At 38.0% G+C, this 19,632-nt stretch overlaps 1 protein-coding gene across 8 annotated transcripts in view; it reads left to right on the forward strand.

Moving 5' to 3' along the window:
* The window catches only part of ST6GALNAC3 (ST6 N-acetylgalactosaminide alpha-2,6-sialyltransferase 3), a 232,201-nt gene that overhangs the window by 95,419 nt on the left and 117,150 nt on the right, over positions 1-19,632 (forward strand). For all 8 annotated transcript variants that reach the window (XR_012043561.1, XM_072868755.1, XM_072868754.1 and 5 more), the window contains one exon: positions 11,491-11,685. Coding sequence is in view for 7 of the 8 variants with exons in the window: in XM_072868755.1 (XP_072724856.1) it covers positions 11,491-11,685 (195 nt within the window). In the remaining variant the exon portion in view is untranslated. The remainder of the gene's footprint in view (positions 1-11,490; positions 11,686-19,632) is intronic.

Here is a 19,632-nt window from a genome sequence, read left to right on the forward strand (position 1 = left end):
ATTTTTATCTAAGCTTTATTAGACAGAGGTTGATAATCTTCTGTATGAATTATCCATAGGGTTTTCGTTGTGCATGTGATAGTTCAATGATGCATTTTCATATGAAACACATAAAGCCTTTTAAAGCAAAAATAAAAGCACAGAAAATCAAAATCAGTTCAATTACACTTGCAGATTAAAATTAAAATGTAATATATATCTATTGTATCAAAATGCCAACTCTATGAATTTTTGATCTGCTTAAAAAATGTAAATCTTAGATTTGATTAGATTAGCTCTGGAGTAATCTACACTGAATAAATCTGTCTTCCTTTCATGTGATTTGTCAGTGTTTATAGTAGGTTTGTACACACAGCTTTCACCATTATTTTCTAGGCAATAAAAGCAGCCATGTAGAAAAGCCACCCATAAATGTCAGAAAACAGAGATATTTTGTTGCATTCCAAGGGCTTTGAAGGTCAAGTTCAATTCAGTTAGCTCACCCAGTGTGAGAGGAGTGTGATATGATGATAGAATGTGTGTTTGGGTAGGGTATATATGTTACCATCCCTGTACTATTCTATCAGGATAACAGATCAGCGAGAGATTAAACTTTATTGCTTGGAAGAATTTCTTTCGGAAAACTATCAATTTTTATGATTTCCTCTAGCTCCTATTGAGATGTTCTGCAGAAATAATGAATCCAAAGAATTTATAGCTTTTAGCACAATGGCGATTGGCTCCTGATTGTGGCTTTTGGGTGCTATTCCACTGCAGGTATACCATTCAACCGCCTGTATTCACAAAATAGGTCTCAGATCATGGATTTTATTGTAAATGTGAAATTGTATTTTGCTTCCTTCTGATGAAAACTAGTTCACATAAAATTATTCTCCTAATTCCTAGAAGTGAGAGGTCAGCACAAAAGGCAAAGATTGTCCACTGTGGATTTGTCAGAACAGCCAAGGAGTCTGTTCTGCAGTGTCCCACCATGCCCTGCCACAAGTTCAGTGCTTTGTGGACACTTTTTTTTTTTTCTCTTTTGTAAAGAGAAGACATGATCAATAAAGCTCATAATTAAATTGAGGCCACTGCCTTGATCAGAGCTTTTATTGAGTTTCAGTGCCCTGATTTAAGGAGCTCCCTAGTCAACTGAGGGATGTCATCAACTTCTTGAGCAGTATGTGAGCAGTCGTTATGTTCTATAACGATAATGCTGCATATTCTTTGCTATCTGGAGAGTCTCCCTTGTGGCAACTTCTGATAACCTCTTGCTCCTGTTATCCAAGGATGAATAATGAACAGACTCCTATGTGTAGAAGGAATACAATTGTACTCAACAGGCAAGAAATTTTGTTTAAGTTCCTGCTGGTTTGCAACATTTTCCTGTGATTGTATTAGTAGAAGCAGGTAAAGTGGGGTCAGATTATGCCAGTACTTGAAAGGAAAGTCTCTGCCAAAAATGTACAGGCCGTTTGCCCCTCTGTGTCGGTACAGACGCTGCATTGCTCAGTGCAACCCCTCCTACAAATGAGATTTAAAATGTAGGCCTGCCTTCTATTTTTCATTTGGATCATGATATTGTTGGGTCTGCTGCTATGAGCGTACAGTGTTTAACACAGTTGATCTGCATCCTAGATGGAAAGCTCTATTCTGTAGTGCTGTGATAATCATATGATTGTTAATGTATAGTATAAAAAGCGCCTTGCTGAGTTCTACATACCTTCGTCCAAAAACAACCGCCTAAAAAACCCACCCTAGAAATGAATTCAATGTATATCTTACAGACGGCATGTTGCTCTTGCACTGGAGAATGCACCCTAATGCGACCATCCCAGCAAATGCCACATCCTTCACGTGCCTCCATTTGCTCAAAAGTTTGCTGCCCTGAAGGGTTGTCTGCCACAGAAATAGTTTAACATCTACATCTAAATCGTGGCTTTGAAGATCTCTTCAGAGATGACACTGCCACGCTGGTGTCTAGCTTGTTTATCAATCCTTTTTTTTTTTTTCCTCCCAAAGCCCCTTTTTCTAAACTTCCAATAGAGAAAACAGCATAAAGAAAAGAACAAGAATTAAGCGGGGAAAGCAAAGTGTGTTTTCCTCACTAAAAGTAGTATGTTCCCAGCTATATGGCAGCAAATTTAAAATTCCCATTATGAAATAGCTGGTCTCAGCCTAGGCTTCTCTGTAATTAGGTCTTGCTTTTTATCGGCTATAAATGATTATGCCTATTGAAATGTTACTCCATGTGCCAGAAGCAGACAATGCTTGGAGGCACTGAATATTACATTTTACTTTTCTGATGACATATGTGGCAACTATGTATGGATGATGTAGGCTAGAGCAGGTTTATCCAAAGAAAACAGGGAGATTTCTGTGTCTGATGAAGGGAAAGGGGCTTGCCAAAACAATTTAGAGCCCGGCTTACTGTATTTATGTAAAAGGCCGTCCATGGAAGCTGCTCTTGCCTCTTGCCACCCCAGGACAACATGGCTACAGCTGTGCTGGAGAGCATCTTGCTCAAATGCAAAAGAAGAAAAAAAAAAAAAGAAAGAAACTACACAACTCAAAGAATGAAAGACCTCCTGCAGGCTGGCTGAAGAGCATCATCTCCGCTTAAGAATAGCTTCTTTCTAATTCACAGTGGTCCTTTTTTTTGGGAAGACCAGTTTGAAAAAGCTTGTCTTTCTGCTCTCTGAATTTGGACCTTTGCCTGGTGGCTGTGAAGGAGGTCTCTAACCCTTATATTCAGTACTTGTATCTTCTTACATTTCAGAGCAGAGCCAACCATTCAGCCAGACCTTGAAAGAGCCCATATGCCTCCTCGCACTAAACAGTGCTTGCATCCCTGCCACTGGCACAAGACATTAATCTGCATTGTGTTAGGGTGCACTGGCTGTCTGAGAGTGCCTAACACAAGACTAAAATGAATAATGACCTGCTTCTGTTTTCCTTTTCATGCTTCTGAATAGCAGGTGCGCTGCATACACAGTGGCAGAAAGAGCATCCAGAGCAACTTTCCAAAAGAGCTGACCTCCCAGAGAACAGTATGGGATGAAGCTGGTGTGAAGGGCCAGAGCAAGAGTCCTGCCAAGTGACAGACTGGGCAAGATCTCTTTTGTCTTCCAGTGTTATCTGGCCTTTAGAAGGAAACTGAGGCACGGTGCCAATTTTTGTTAGCTTCAAGTCCAGCATGGCAGTCAGGGATCTTTACAGGGGAAAATTCAGTGGAGGAAGTTTGGTCTTGTCCAGATGGTGGTAGGCAATTACATTTCACTTGTGTGAATTTCTGGTTACGCAGGTTTTTGCTCTGTAGCATAAACTTTCTTCTGCAGGTAGAAGTGAGCTGCAGGCAAGTGAAGGTTTCCAGCAAAAGGAATTTTCTTCACAGATGTGCAGCCTGAGAATACTGAGAATATGGGGTTGTTACAACATTTTATTTACTTTCATTTATTCTGCCCCTGGGCTGCTGTCATATGTTTAATTTTATTTGTTTGATTTTTTTTTTTTTTAAATCTAGACATTAGTACTTCCGGAGGTTACATCCCACTGTGGTGTTTGCTAAACATATAGGTATGTGATTAACATCCATTCCTCCTGCTGCATACCAAACGCACTGATGATTTTACTGGTAGGAGCAGAAATTGAATTTATCTCACTTTCACTTTAGAAGCCATCACATTCCCTTTCCTGTGCTTTTTTGAAACAAGAAATTGAGTATTTCTGTTATTTCATATAAAATAACAAAGAAATGCAATGGCTTTTAATAACGACATCTTTTGTCATATATAGAGATCTGCAGACCAGAGGTCTGCTGGTATTTTATTGTTTTCTAAGAATCTTTCTTGATGCATCTGTGGGGCTTTTTGTTGTTGCTTTTCTTCTCATTTATGCATTTTTGAGTCTATTTCTGGTTGAAAGAATCAACTTTTTGAAAGGGATTTTTCATGAAAATGTTGGCAGCTATAGGGTGTCTTTCAGAATGCTTGTGAAAACTGCTCAATTAGGGATTCATTCTTACAATGTTGCCTGTCATGAATCTTTATATATTTCTATAGAGGAGAGGGAGAGGTCATCTATGTGAGGTATATCTGGCAGGGTAAGAGTTAATACTCGCATATGGGTGGTTTTTTCTTTGAACTTTTTCTCAGCAGGTGAAAAATAGCTACAATCAGGTGGTACTTCAATAAGTAGTAACAACCAACTGCCAGGTTGAAAGATCACAAATTCTTGTACCAGCAGTTCTATTATAGGGAAGCGTACGTCAGCCTGTGTGTGTGTCTGAAAGCTTGCCAAGCTATTGATAAGAAGAGCTGGGCAATAATCCAGAGTAAAAAAAAAAAAAGCACCATTTGAGAGCTGTACTGCAGAGGCTTTTTTTCCTTTTTAATACTACTTTATCACGCAGAGACTACATTAGTATTTATATAATATGCATCTACAGTTACTGATGAAGTTCACCCTAGTTGTGAAGGACATCGATGAATCAATAACAGCAGTTTTAGATTAAATATTCTTAACAGATCTTACAGAATGAAAAGTCAACAATGTTATTTAAAGTGTGCTTCTCTGCCATGGGCGTTTTAATGGGCTAGATCTTTTAAGCTACTGGACAGCTTTCAGTTAGAGTATAAAATGAAGTAGCAGACTGGCCAAAGGCATGCCTTGCTCAGAAGTTTAGGTTGCCTTGGTGGTACTGTGACTTTGTGGTTTGTGAAGTTTGGAGCTGTGCTAATGATGTGTTTGTGCCTTCTTGGGAGTAGAGGCTGTTTGCATAGGGAACCCTCGGCCAGAAGACGACTGCTGAAGGAAATACAAATTCAGCTTTGAGTAAGCAGGAAAGGAGTGGGAGAAACTATCACTATGGAATGTGGAGAACTCGAAGTGCTGGAAAGCCTGAAATCACTTTAAGGGATAAGAATATCTACAGACAAAAAAATTCTCCTTCTTACCAGGCTTTGAGTTTAGGGCAAGAGGGAATAGTCACACAGATTAATTCCTGAAACCTGGCAATGCTTTGCAATTTGAAGGGCTCCAAATCACTGGGACTTTTCAAATGTAGTAACTTCTTATGCATGATAGCATATGGGAGACCTTCAAAATACTTCAACAGTTACTCCTTGAAACTTTGAAGTTCTTCACCTTACATAATTTCATATTATTACCCAAATATATGTGCTGTTTCTGATGGGAATGCTGTATGTAATAAAGTTATGCAGTTACCTGAGACTAAATGTCAATAGCGATAATCTTCCTATATGTAAGCAGTGAAGGCTTTTAATGTAGACCGCTGCTGCTGCTGCTACATCAATTCTTTGGACCATACTGTGCTGATTCCTGTTTTTGTTCCTTGCTCAGGTCTTACTCCAGTGAGCCTGAGCACTCTCTGCACATTTTTGGCTTTAATGAAGGAGCTGTTTGAATATGTTTTATTTTGCTGTGAAAAACACTATGTTGAGCTGTTATGAACCCAGATACACCACCATTCGTACGGGACTGTATTGTGAACCGTGGTGAAAAGTGAATGATGTAACAAGTTTTCAACAAATGACAACAATAAAAGAGGTACAAAGAGCTGTGTTCTTGAGAGCTCTTCAGCTGCCTTAGCTATAAAAAAGGCCAGAGCTCCTACAGAGGAGGCATGCAAGAAGTAATGTGTCTTCTATTCATGCCTTCTCAAACATCATAAGCTATGAACACAGTCCTGATTCAGGGTACATTCTTAGAAGAAATACTTTCTAGGCCATACAGAAGAAGGCTAAAAGTCATATGTTTCTTTCATTGTATCTCTTCTATCTATTTTTATGTATGCTGCATTTCTTGCCTTGCTTCTCCATCACTGAACTTTATTTCTGCTCTCACTCCTCAGGTTTCCTGGCTGCTTACATTCCAGTTTAGCAAAGGAGCCCTTTTCCAGAAAAGAAAAATAAATTTGCTTTAATCTTAATTTTACTGGTTTTTGAACCCAAACCAGATCTTACTTGTGATATAACCCCTTGCCTGCTTTGTTCTCTTCTCCTGAGAGAGAAACATTGACAGCCATCACCTGTGGAGCCTTTGAACATACTCAGTTAGCTTTCACTTCTGGAGGAGAAGAAAGTAAATCTTCAGCTACCGATTTTATGCAAGTGTTGTTTGACACATGTCTATTTCTAAAAGGATCTTTGCTATGTAGTCTTGCTCCCTCTTTGAAAACTTCTAGGACCCCTGCCTGGGTATCCCTACAGCAGCCCTGTTAAAGGGAGGTTCAGGACAAAAGAAATAGCTGGAAGGCATATTTATTTCCAATACCAGTGAAATCAGTAAGGTATACTGAACTAGTGTGCTGAAAGAATTTCATTTTATGCTCTGTTGTAACAGAAAGCAGCATTCAAAGAAGATGCTCAAGACTATAAAAGAAAGAATTAAATAAAACTATTTTTTACATATCGTGGTCTACAAAGTGAAACAAATTCAATAAGTGTAGCTATTATTGTTTTCAGTTGGTATTATACTTGAGTAAAAAACCTGAAACCCTGCATCAGTCCTATAATAAAAGTAGTATAATGTGCAGAGATATTAAAAAAGTGATTGAGTTATTCAGTATGCTCGTAAAGGCAGGTATTGTGAAACTAATACAATATTACTGCATATTGTGTCATCTAAGAGACTCAAAGCCCTCGTGTAAGTCTTTACCTTTGATTTGTCCTTCCAAGTGCAGTGTTATCATGTATCCATGAAAGTAACAGAAAAAATTAATACTGTAAAAAAATCAATTTCTGAAAAAAGGTTTGTTTTCAATTACTGTTTGGGGCATGGAACTTTACTGATTCCAAGGGTTCTTTACTAGAGTCTTCCATAATACCATATTCAACTTTGTCACTTAACAAATTCAGGCAGTTAGTTATAATAGGAAAAATAAACCTGAGAAACAACATAGTTCTACAATACAAGTTTAGGAGTAGCTTCTGTTGATTTCTTTGTGACCTTAGGAAAGTTGCTTTCAGCCTCAGTTTATGCATCTGTGAAATGGGTTTTTACTGTTAATCTCACTAGGATGGGGTTTTATTACTGCTTATAAAGTGGTTTGATAGTCTCTGCCATATAATACATTCTAAGTGGCAGAGTGTTGCCCTTGGGCTAGAAAGTAGAATAAAAATACTTAGTACATACCTCAGTAAAATTTACAACTTATGAAATTCTCTTCTTATGCTGAAAATATTTCCTTTCTTCCTGCTAGACAACTGTATACAACACAAAAAATGTTTGTGTCTTATTATTCTATCAGGCATTATTGAACTATAAAAAATGGTCTTGTCATCTCGCACTTCTTAACAGATTACAAAAGAAGAATGGCTAAAATTTGTTCAGACTGTCAAGTTCTTGCCAAACTGAAGCTAATGAATCAGCCTGGCACTGGTAAATAGCCAAAACCAGATGATATGAACGTTATAAATAGTGTTAGGGACCAAGTTGCCAAATATATATACACACACACCTATAAAAGTATTGTTGTTATTGTTTTATTTCCATGAAGTTTTTCATGAAGTCCTAACCAGCATAGTAGCATGACATTCCTGTTTTTATTTCAATTCTTATTTTAACAATGTAAATATAAATTGAAGCCTTAGAAGAGTGAATCATGCCTACCGCTTATTGATTTTGATATACACACTAGACAGAATGAGCATGGTGTCTGAGAAATAACTGAAACTGAAACTAGGATTGTATTATTGTGGGGATTGAGTGAAAAGAGTTGAGAAGAAACTGTTTAGTTTTAGTGTGTTCTTTCTGCCCAGTGGGCTCCCAGGTATTGCACTACAGGTACTCTGATCTGAAGTATGTCCACTTTTCTCTCTCTTTCTCTCTCTCTCTCTTTTTAAACTGTGAATGAGCAGCTACTTAGACTTAGTGTCATTAACAGATAGTAAACTCCATCACTCTTCTGCTATAGGATCCTGTATTCATAAGTATGGTAATTTTCTTCTTGCAACTGTCATCTAGACTAGTCATGTACTATAGTAAACTAAATAAAATGTTACAAAAGCTAATATGCCATGCAAGTTGTCCAGCTAGGAAACTGTCTAAAATATGTCTTATTGTTTACTCCTCACTGAATATCTATAAAAAATGTTTATAACTGAATATACTTTTTTTAATTTAAATGTCAGCAACATCAAAATATCTACATTAAATTAGCTGGGAAAATTTAAAGATTGATTGAGATTTATACAGGGGATGTTTCCATGTTAGAGAAACATTTCTTTTGTTAAGAGACTATTTGCATTGATGAGAACTGAAAAATAAGAAGGAATAAGATTTGTTTCTGTGCAGAATTGCTAATTAATGTTAGTTTAGCTCTCCCAAATGGTAGAATGTGTAAGTATTTAAAATGTTGATAGAGAGAAATTTTGAGACAAATTGGAGTCTGGTATTCATCCCTGTATATAGTTTCATACTTCTCTGTTATATCCTAATGTCACATAGAATTTCTGGAGTCTCCAATGCTAAATTTTAAGTTTTATCCCAGGAAAGATAACAAACCCCATTTATCTGCAGAAAGGGAGATTTTACAAGAAGCACGTATTGACAAATAGTGCCTGTATTTTTTTTTTTTTTTCTTGAGCAGGTAAAGGAGGGAGGAACTTAAGGGGAACAAATTACTTTTAGAGGTGCCCTTTAGAATACTCTTGGCCACTGAGCAGACTGCTTTACTTGATGCTTAAGAAGGCTGAAATTATGATAAGTATGTGCCTTGTTGTTTTTCAATATTTTTACAGTGAAATTTATAGAGCCACTGAAATTCCAATTTGCAATAGTCTTTCCCTCAGAGAATGCATATTGTTGGATCTCATGCTTTTAACCAAAGTTACAGGGGAACTGAATCCTTAGCACAAGCTTCCTTTGTACAAGTTGATAAGTAGGCATTGTGTTTGCATATGGCTAGATTTTTTTTTTCCAAAGCAATTAGAACAGATGCCTTGATTCCTTTCTGTTGTAAAAATTCCTTTCTCTCATTGTACTGTTCTAGTTAGTGCAGGTTCTTTCTGGCTAAGCAACACACACAGAAAAATCTTTGCTGTTTTCTTTTTCAAACAGTATTTTCTTACATAAGAAAATGAAAGGAGGCCCCACTTTTTTCTTTCCTGCTGTAATACAGTGTATTTAAAGAGAAGGAATATCAAAATCAGATGGCATCCTAATGAAGGCCAAGAAATCTAGCTACACAGTCTGAATTCTTCTCGGGGCAGAGGCTCTTTAGAACAGCTCCCTGTGAGAAGCACACGAAGCTGATTGCAATGTTTTCAAGTTCAGAACATATCTGCACAAAATAAACAAGTAAAAAATAGTATTCAACAAACCAGGAAGACAGAATAGGGGGAAACCAGGTAGTGGCATCATCGCTGCTTCCTGCTGTGGAGGTTTTGATTGAAGCATGCTCATGTAGTGGAATGAGTCTCTGGATTCCCCTTTAAATATTTGCAATATTTTAATTCTGATTTGCAATAAATAACGTGACTAATCCATGCTCCTTCTCATTGCTTTATGATTATCACTTGCACTGCACATCTTGGCTGCTCTTAACACTTACAAGGCCTTGATATATAGCTAAACATTTCTGACTCCATCTGGTACAAAGAGAAGTGACACAGAAGTGCTCCCCAGCCAGTTTATTGCAATTTAATGTAAATCTGTTATAATGCAGCTGATGAAAAGTGCAGTGACTTCCATGAATCCTGAAAGCTGTGATTGTGTTGCGGCTGCTGCGCTGCCCTCCGAAGATTTGCTGGGTTTAATTTTACATTGCACAGCCATTAGCTGACTAAGATTCCTCACTGAATCGCGCTGCTGCAATACTTCTCCTCTTCATCATCCTCTTCCCTTTCTCCTCACAGCGACCTCATTCACCCAAGTTTTCTATCTCAGTCTTCCGTTGCTTTTATCTTCTAAATTGCAGCCTCCTAATACACCAAAACAGAGCCATGCAATTGACCTCCATAATGTACTATTTTGTTAACTCGTGTGTGTGGGAATACAGTACTATCCCTTCAAATTTGCTGTGTGCTCTTTGTGATTCTCGCTGTTTTCTGTGTCCAGAAACTGAACCAAAGCATGGCAGCAGTGCCTGCAGGCCCTGTGCATGCGCACGTAGCCTTGTGCGCTCGTGTTCAGTAAAACATTGCCTGTGTCCTTCCCAGTCTGTTTGCTCTGTAAATATCATTGTTTCTTCTGCTCAACATTTTGAATTTTAGTTTCTGCAGGCTGTCAAATGAACCTCCAGGCAAAGAACAGATTCCTCTTACATGGTTGCAAGCAGAGCTCGCCTTTCACCCCTCCACCGCCATTGCAGCATGTGCGATCTTGTTGCCATCATGTACAAAAGCTGTCGTAAATGTGTACTCTGCTGGCTCCTGTTAGGTGGTGGTATTTGTACGCAGGAATTGGAGTGATCAGATTCTGCCATCCAGCATTAAGTGTTACTATATACTTATGTAGGCCCTTAGGCAAATAATTTTTTTCCCCCTCTATTTTCTGTATATATTACTGTTTAGAGGGATAGAATTACATTCAGTATGGTGATTAAACTGTAGCAAATTAGGTAAAGCTAGAATGTAATTAAAGTACAGTAAAAACACCTGTAAATGATCATTGTGCATTTCAGGGAAAATTTAAAAATAACCTTTATGATAGAGTACCATACCTAGAATCTTTACATATACCAACTTACATGTTTTGTCCTTAACTAATTTGTCTAGAAGTAATTGACTGCAGTATTTAAAAAATAGCTAAAAATGAGGGGAACATCATATTTCTTCTAAGTTTTTTTTTCTCCTGCAGACTGGGTAGTTACCCAGGAAAAAAGTTGATACCATTCTGTGGTTACATGAACCAGTCCAACCAACTGGATAGGTTAGAGGTGGGAAGCAAAGGTTAATTAGATACAGGCTTCAGATCTGTTGCATTATTAACAATGGAGGTCATCTTGTCCAAGGTAATAATGACTCACTTTGTAAATTTGTGAACCTGTAATAAGGCAGAACGTTGTGCTGACTTCACATTTATTCTAAAATACTTAAGGTTAGCGTATGAATCCTGTTGCACGGGAATGATTTAAAATTAATGCCCAATAAATGCAATCTGTAGCGATCATCTTCACAATAAACTTTGTGTGGTATGGCTGCAAATGGCATTTTCACTTTGTGTATTTGTCATGTGTCTAGAGCACTGATGATTTTGAATGGAGACTTTGGTATGGATGCTTACATAAAAGTCTTCATTCCAAATACAACTAAAATTTAAACCAGCTCTAAAAGAAATTCTCAAAACCTCTGAAATGCAAATTTATTGAAGCAAAATGATCCAGTCACCTGTTTCCTTGTGCTCCTGCAGCAAGGTAACTACCATAAAAATAATTTCACATGAAGCTTTCGAAGGTGTTTTTCCCTCATCCTACAATAGAAGATATGTCTGTTTTTATTAAAACCAATTATTAATGTTAATAATTTATTTTCTTTCTTTTCATTGCAGAGAAAGTCCGTTGTTGCTGTGAGTTTCATTGCAGCATTCCTCTGTCTGATCATCGTTCGTCTCACAAATGAAGTAACTTTCCCTTTGATCCTAAACTGCTTTGGACAAACCAGTGCCAAATGGATACCATTTTCTAATGGTCAAAGACAGCCTCTGAGAACTCATTATGGATATATAAATGTGAAAACACAAGAGGTAAGACCTGGTATCAAGAACACAGCAAAATGGACCAGTAGACTTCTCTTTCTCTCATCCCACATAACTGCCTTTCTACCAACCTGCCCAGTGTAAAAACTAAAGCAAGTGATGTTTCTGAGCAAAGCGTCTTTTAAATGTGTGCTACCATTTAAATGACCATTGAATTTTTAAATTTCTGTCATGTCTGCACTGGAGAGAGCAGTGAGCTGGCCTCAAAATCATGCTTGGTTGCAGTCAAAAATGGTATTTATACAAGCAAGAGAATTGTTCAGATTAATTTCAAGCCTTCAGTCCTTTTAACTCAAAAGGAAATTTTCTTGTGTGTGTTTGTAATAAAGTCCTAAAAATGTTTAATTTTGCCTGGGATACCCAAGGAAGAAGTAGTTTATTTGTGTTTGTATGTGCATGGAAGAAGAAAAGGAAAAGATTTGTGAAATGAACGTATGTGAGTGTAGAAAAGTTACGGAGCTAGAGGTTTACTGGATTTTTCTGAAACTACTATATTAACACTTGGTACCTATTTGAAAGCCAGGTATGTATTTCCAGTCTGTATTGTAAAATGCTTTGGCCTGTATCTGCTTTGCAAAATGCTTGCTGTGTGATAAAAATACTTTTGTGATAAAATTATGTTTTCCAGGGATTCCTGCTTTAAAATGTCTTAGGTGGCAAAATATCTAATGACATTGTTGGGTTTTGGTGGTAGTGGTGCCTTTTCCCCAGACCCTTCCCCTCTCTCTCTCTGTGTACTATTTATAACAGATGCAAACTTGCAAAATAAGCTAACATAAAAAAATTAACTCTTTCTAAAAGTTGTTTCTGCTCAGTTATAACACTGTCAGTCACGAGAAATACTATCAGACTTCCACTTACCGCTACTTATTTTTCTTTATAAAATTGCAATTATATTAATGAATGGAATTAATTAACATAACAGCTTTTATAGAGACTGAAAATACTTTACCATTTTGTGATATTCAGTCCTGTAAGTGTACTGGACAAGTTAGTTATTATTTTACCTTTAGAGTGTTAGATATGAAAATCAGAATGAGAGAGGGTTATAGTTTTTAGGAGGCGACTTCTTTTAAACTTCCGTATCTTTTAATTGTTGTCCCTGTAAGCACTGAGTATACTGGAGAGCAGAGTATGTTATCTACAGAGCAGAAGAAGGACAAGCACCCGAAAGGAGAGATCTGTTTGAGTCAGGTGTGAATCCTAGTCCCAGTGAAATGAATGGGAGCTGCTGTTGAGTTCAAAAGGGCTAAGGCTCAATCCAACGTATTTTAAATACAGAAGGACCAGGAACCCACTAAAAATGAGAGGGCAGTGTGTTCTGCATGTCCCTGGGTTATTGCCACAGCAGCAGGCATGGAATCTGAATGAGGTAGGGCTGCCACAGTCACTTGGTCACTATCAGTCTGAACTGATAACTGGAGAGGAGAGGAGCATGCTAATCCATTTTTATTCACCATTGCCTTCATCAGAGGTTAGCTGTAGCTTGTGGGAGCCTTAATTCATTCTTACATTTGCTAACACGCTTGGAAGTTCTAACAGTAAATGGAAATGAATGTCCTGAAAGTTGGTGACCAGTATCGATTAGTAAGACATTTGTCTCAATTTAGCTTAGGTCATGAAGGACTCCTTAAACTTAGTAATTTTAATTGTTTTCCCCCTTGTATTTGCAGATTACATTAATATTTGCTAATTAAAATGATAATGAAGAAACTGAACATGCCTTGCTAATTGTGAATGCACTATCTTCTGACTTAATTATTCCCTGTGCAAGGGAAGTTTTATTGTGCTGTCCATGTGAAAAGCTTTTACATGGCTCATGTTCTTAACTCACACTCATAGCTTTCTCAGACTACAATTTTTATAACACAGATTGCTTTATAAAATACACATTTGTATACTATTTGTATTAAAATGGCCAGCAATTCTCAATTGTTCATAGACATTAAAACCACAGATCTCATTTCTGTAAGTGCCAAATACATTGAATTTCTGCTCATTTCATAGAATCGAGATATTATTTTCTAGTTTTTTATGCTGCTATGGTATGTAAAATAAGCAGAAGGTCGAGTCTATGCGTGCAGCTAATGCCCTAAACAATTGTGGCCAAGGTTTTTGCAAAATGGGGCACATGCCATCTCATCAACGGGCAAGGACCAAAAGGAGAGCAAACTATACCATAATGAATTATCAGAAAATTGTGTGATGGAAAGGAAGATTTTAAAGACATGATTTTGGCTTTCTCTTTTCTGTTTTGTTGGGAGAATCTATGCACACCTCTTGAATGTGTTCGTAGTCTTCTAGGGTGTCCTTTGAAGCCTGTCACCCCACTGGGTCCTACGTGTCTCCTGCTGTCCAATAGCACTCCCTCCTGGTCCTCAGCCACTTCCAGCATCCTTCTCCTTTCCTTCACATTTGTTCTTTGTTCGCCTTTACCTGTTCCTCCCAAGCTCTGCTCTGAGGCCTGGCTGCATGCAGCACACCAGGGCTCTCCAATCCCAGCTTCTCGGTGTACTTAAATAGTACATATACAAGGTCAACAAAGCAGAGTAATTAGCGTAATTTACCACCAACCCAGTCAGTCATCTGACATGACAGGGAAGCTAGAAAATCTAGATGAACTACTACTCTAGTTTTCCTGTCCCTCCCTCACGTACTTACTTTCTGAGGAAAAAGGGAAAAAAAACCCCAAGACTTTAATCCATAGGAAAAAAAAGTTGACGTTAGGAGGAGCTGATTTCTTTTGGGGTAAGGCTGAATGGGATGAGACTTGAAAACCTTATGAGATGATGGAAAATCAATTACTTGGTGGTTAAGGCTGAAGTGATCAATTATTTGTATTAAAGAAGATCAGGAAATATGGTGATATGAACATCTGTGTTTATCTCAAGTAAAAAGCAGTGACATGTATATTATTAGATATGATCAGAATAATGCAGTAAAGACATATTTCATGGGTGTTGTGTATTTGACTTGACAGTATAATACTATGGAATTTTTATTATTAAAAAGTCTGAAAAAATTTCAAGATTACTATAACTAGATTGTATGGAAGTATATAATATAAAATGCAAAGAGAGACATAACTTAATCCCTAATTAAGGCTGTACATAATACAGGGTTGTTGCTATGGTTTCCTTGATTTGTAGCTATAGCAACAGCTTTTGGAAAAACTGACTTTATGTACAGTAAACATACCATATTTGAAATATAAATAGATGTGAAGTGTTGTACTATACTGGCCCATTATGTCTAGACACATTTTAGTTTGACTTTTGAGGTATTTCTGAAATAGATGATTCTTCACCTTGAAAATTTTTATCCGGTGCCCGCCCTCCCTCCCCTCAACAGAACAGGATCCCTTGGTAGTCCTCCACAATGTGATCTCTTTTCCCTTTTCAGTGTCCACATCTGAGGGGACTCCCTGAGATTCGTGAGAGACGATGGCTGCCTGTTTTGCAATATTGCTCTCTTGCTCAAGTACATGAATTTTGACCTTTCAGTGAAAAGGTGTATGGGCAAGATGACCTTTCTGTCCCTTATTTCCTCTACTTTGTACCTATGGAGTTTCGGTGATAGGTCCCATGAGATCCATCTTTAAGAAATGTCATCCCTATCGTGTTCGTTACTTTTACCCTATTCCTGGTATTTTTTCGTAGAAAATAGTACTTTGATACAACTCCACAGTGGCTACCTAATTGAAACCTACTGTCATTTGAGTAAACTTCACCCCCCACCCCAAGCTGATGTAATGATTCTTCTTGTATATCAAAAATGGGCAAGCAGATAAAAAGAAGCAGGTATAGAAAATATAACCTTCCTCGTTCTTTCGTACCACTCCTACTCTACAAAGAGTTCTGGCAAAATTAATGAACATCATGTATTTAAATTGCAGCATGATGACATCAATTTAAAACCCATTAGCAGTTTGAAACTTTATGCTAGGTAAGTCTAATAGTGTTCTTGGATATTTGATTGTGCTTCCTGAAAGGTGAATATTGAATAGATTTTTACTCTACCGTCAGTATTAAAATAATATAGCATTTTCTTACATACGTAAAATCTGAAATATAGCTGCAATAACACTTGAAACATAATTATAAGAAGTATATTCAAGTACTATACAAAGATTAAAACTGTTCTTGGAAAAGGGTAAGTTCTGAGATGACCTAAAATCCCTACATTAAACTGCAACTGTGAGATCTAATGGCTTCATCTAAAATGAATTCTGAGGGAGAGAAGAGCCTTTGTGTCATGAACATTGAAGAATCTCACAGTATAGTGATGAGCACTAGATAAAAGGAATGTGCATTTTAGCAGTTAAGACTTTTTAAAAAATCCTATTGTAACTGAAAAACTCATGAATACTGTGTTGATATTGAAGAAATAAATTTGGATCATATTATCACATACCATGTTGTCCCGTAACCTGAACAAACTAGTATACAAGCATTAGTTGCTTGCCAGTTGTGACACACACAGCCACGTACATGTGTGAATGTACAGCCTAAGTCTAGGTTTTTTTTTTTCTTTTTGCCAGAAGTTCTGTAGTAGAACTTGGCTGAAATGAGTGGAGGTTTCAACAAATGAGATATCCCAGATATGTATAAAAATAGAAGGAGGCTACAGACCTTATACATATTTGTGTAGTCTTTTTTTTTTTTTTAACAGAATAAAGTAATTGCATTAAAAAACAACAGCCCCTGAAGTATAGAGGAAAACTAACATAACATGCAGAAATACAGGCTATGTGATGTGCTATTTGACCATAAGATAAGGCACATACCATTTCAACAATAGCAAAAGCATAGTTGTCAAACATGTTAGGAGTAATCATAGGAAGGGCCCATAGCAATCATGAGAGACCATGTTCTTATAAAACTGGAATAACTAAATTAAAAAATGCACAAAGAAAGCAAAGAATGTGATGGATGTCTTAATATTAGTTTATTTCCAAATATGGGAAGTAAGAAAAAATTTAAAAAGGACTGAAATTTTTATATGAAATACTAAAAATCAGTAAAGTTAGTCATCAACCTGGGAAGGTTTAAGTTTTGCCTCTGTTAGGGGTGTGTGCAGAATGACACTTACTATGAAGGGAAACTTGGAGAATAGCACTGGGCTTCACATCAAAACAGAAGGTACCAGACTGTGAACTTGCATGGTGTATTCAGCTAACTTCAGAGATGTTTGTTTTGTACGCTTGCTGGGAAGAACTGGGTCCTAGGGAGACTAAAAAGCTACATCAGCCGGAACTCAAAGTGACAGAAAGTTGCTTTAGTATTTAATTTCTGACAAATTCATGACTTCCATCCTGTCTTTTCCTTTGGGATCTTATTCATTGTTACAGCTTAAGAATTCATAGGATATTTTGTTAAGAAAAGGTCATCTGTTTCATTGTCATTCGTCATTTATCTCCCTTATAAGACACAGTTTTATATCAGTACTCAGTTACATTGTTTCAGCCTTAGTAATCACGTAGTGATAGTAATAGTAATAATAATGGAAATAAAACTAAACATGCCATATGTTCTTCTGGCTATTTTTCTGCTTCTGCTATATACATTTTCAGGAACAACTTTTCTTGGAAGTATTACAGAAGGATTGGCTACATAACATTTTTAATGACAATCACATCGCTTGCTACACTTCTGAGAGAGATTTGTATGGTGGGTTGTTAGTTCCCATGCCCCCACCCCTCTGTGTTTGCTAACTATACCAGAGCTCCCATTCCTGGCTCTGGGAGCCATAGGCACACACTTGAAAAGAAGATTCCTGCCGAAGACTTTAACCACCAAATGAGCAACTCCAGGAGCACATCTTGTAGACCTCACTAAAGAAATTATCACCAGAGTCCCCACTGCCCTCTTCCTCTTTCCAGCCCCCTTTTTGCCTGGGAGAAGAGAGAACCATCAGAATAACCTGCAAGGTCCACTTGAAACCACTCAGGATGTTATGAACCTACAGGAGAGAAGGGAGCACAGATGATGTGTGTCCTCAGTAGAGTAAAACCTGCCAGCTCAGCCTTTTTCCTTCTGTATATATGGAATTAGCTTAGGTTTTTAAAGCTGCCACAACTCTGATGGTGTCTCATGAGGAAAAAGTCAAGTGCCAGGATAAATATATCGAGTATTCTATACAAAGGAATTAAATCTGCTCCACACAGAGCCTGAATGTGATGAGTCAAGCCGTGCTGCCTGTGTGGCAGCTCTGCTTTTTTAAAAAAAAGACTAAGGGACTTGAAAAGAGATTACTATCAGCCCGTGAGCTGTGCCATCAAAAGTCAATCCCTAAAGAATCTGAGCTGGTAGAAATAAATGTCTACGATGCACAGTCATGGGCTGGATTGATCTGTTGCATGGAGCTTACAGATTATACTGGAAAAGATGCCTGGTGTCATAGATTTGCCATCCACCTTGGTTATATGCAATTTCCAGAGATTTCTCCCACTTTCTTGAGGATTTTTTTACTGCTAGCGAAAGGGAAGTTCATATTAGACAATGGTAGTCCCTACGAGAAGGTGCCAGTTGTGTTTTCCATGTGAGAAGTGAACAATGCGTCTCCAAATGAGAGACACGACACTGTGAAAATTGACTTGAGGCCATTTGGAAAACAGAGACAAACCTAAGTTTTGCAGTTAGCCAGCTTGATAGACAAACTTCTATCAGTAAAGTTTCGGTTTAGTTAAATGGCAGATGGGCCAGACAAAGTGAATGGAGTATTCTTTGGACTGGTAAAGAAAAGAGCAGAGAGGTTTGGTGTAATAGCTTCTTGAATGAGACCAAACCACTGGGGAAGACAGGAAAGGTGGGCTCGCTAGTGTAATGAGCAGATGAGAGTGAGGCTTGTGGTCAAGGGGAGGAAGGAAGAACTTACTGCTCTTACTCTGGATGAGAGTGTATTCTGGATGAGAATACATCTCTGGATGAGAACTGTATTCTGTTACCTTGATGTGATTTCAGCTTTTGCCAGTAATAGTTGCTAAATGAAGGATGGGCTGGTTTGCATTAATAGCAAGCAAGTGTCTTCTTGGTATTCCATTTCATCAGTTGGGAGAGCAGTGCCCTATCATTTACTCACTGAATATCCTCCCACTACTGCTGTTTAAAAATTAAGATGCCTCCATCATAAGAAGTTCAGTGTCACCCTCCTGAGTTTATACCTGGAGTCTATTTCTCATAGAGATTCAAGGTATCCTTTGCAGCAAAGTGTCGCTACTTTTGGATGCAGTGGTGATGGCTCAGGTATGCTTTGTACTGGTGTATAAAATACACCACAGAGGAAAAAAAGAAGAGTGAAAATGGAATTTTGCTCATATAATTGTTTCTGCAGAAGGGGTTTCTGCTGGCCATGGCAGTCAGCGATTTTAGCTCTTTGAGCTCTTGCCCAGCATAGCTATTCTGGCAGAGATGCGCAGCACTGAGCTGACCCAAGGCTATTAATACTTCCCTGCAGGGAAGCAGCGTGCCAGCCATGCACACACAGTCACACATACGTGCATGGGTGCGCATGTAAACACAGCAGCTAGAACTTGCTCAAGAGACAGAATCCTAACACTGACAATCATGCCAATTACTGGCTAGTTTTAAAGCCACAGCCAGCTTCCTTGAAAGCCTTTGCTTTCCAAGTTTGCTCCCATGGCCATCTGTCATAGCGTGCATTTGGCAGCTTCAGGTTCTGCTGCAAGGCTCTGTGGATTGAATACATAGTTTTGTCTTTTTATTGTTCTCTGAGTTGGTGGAAAGTTTCTGCCGCGGGAGCCTCTTCTCTTAGGGTTTGTGTTAGATTAAAATGTGAACCTTAAATGCATTTTTGAGCTGTTGATCTGTGCTGTCTGCTCTCAGACTGGGCTGGAACAGGTGGACTGGTGTAACTGCTGCATAGAGAGAAAGGAGCTCAGAGACCATCTTAGAGCAGATGCAGATTGCACCAGCA

Source organism: Ciconia boyciana, chromosome 7, assembly GCF_034638445.1.
Source record: "Ciconia boyciana chromosome 7, ASM3463844v1, whole genome shotgun sequence".
NCBI classification, from domain to species: Eukaryota; Metazoa; Chordata; class Aves; order Ciconiiformes; family Ciconiidae; genus Ciconia; species Ciconia boyciana.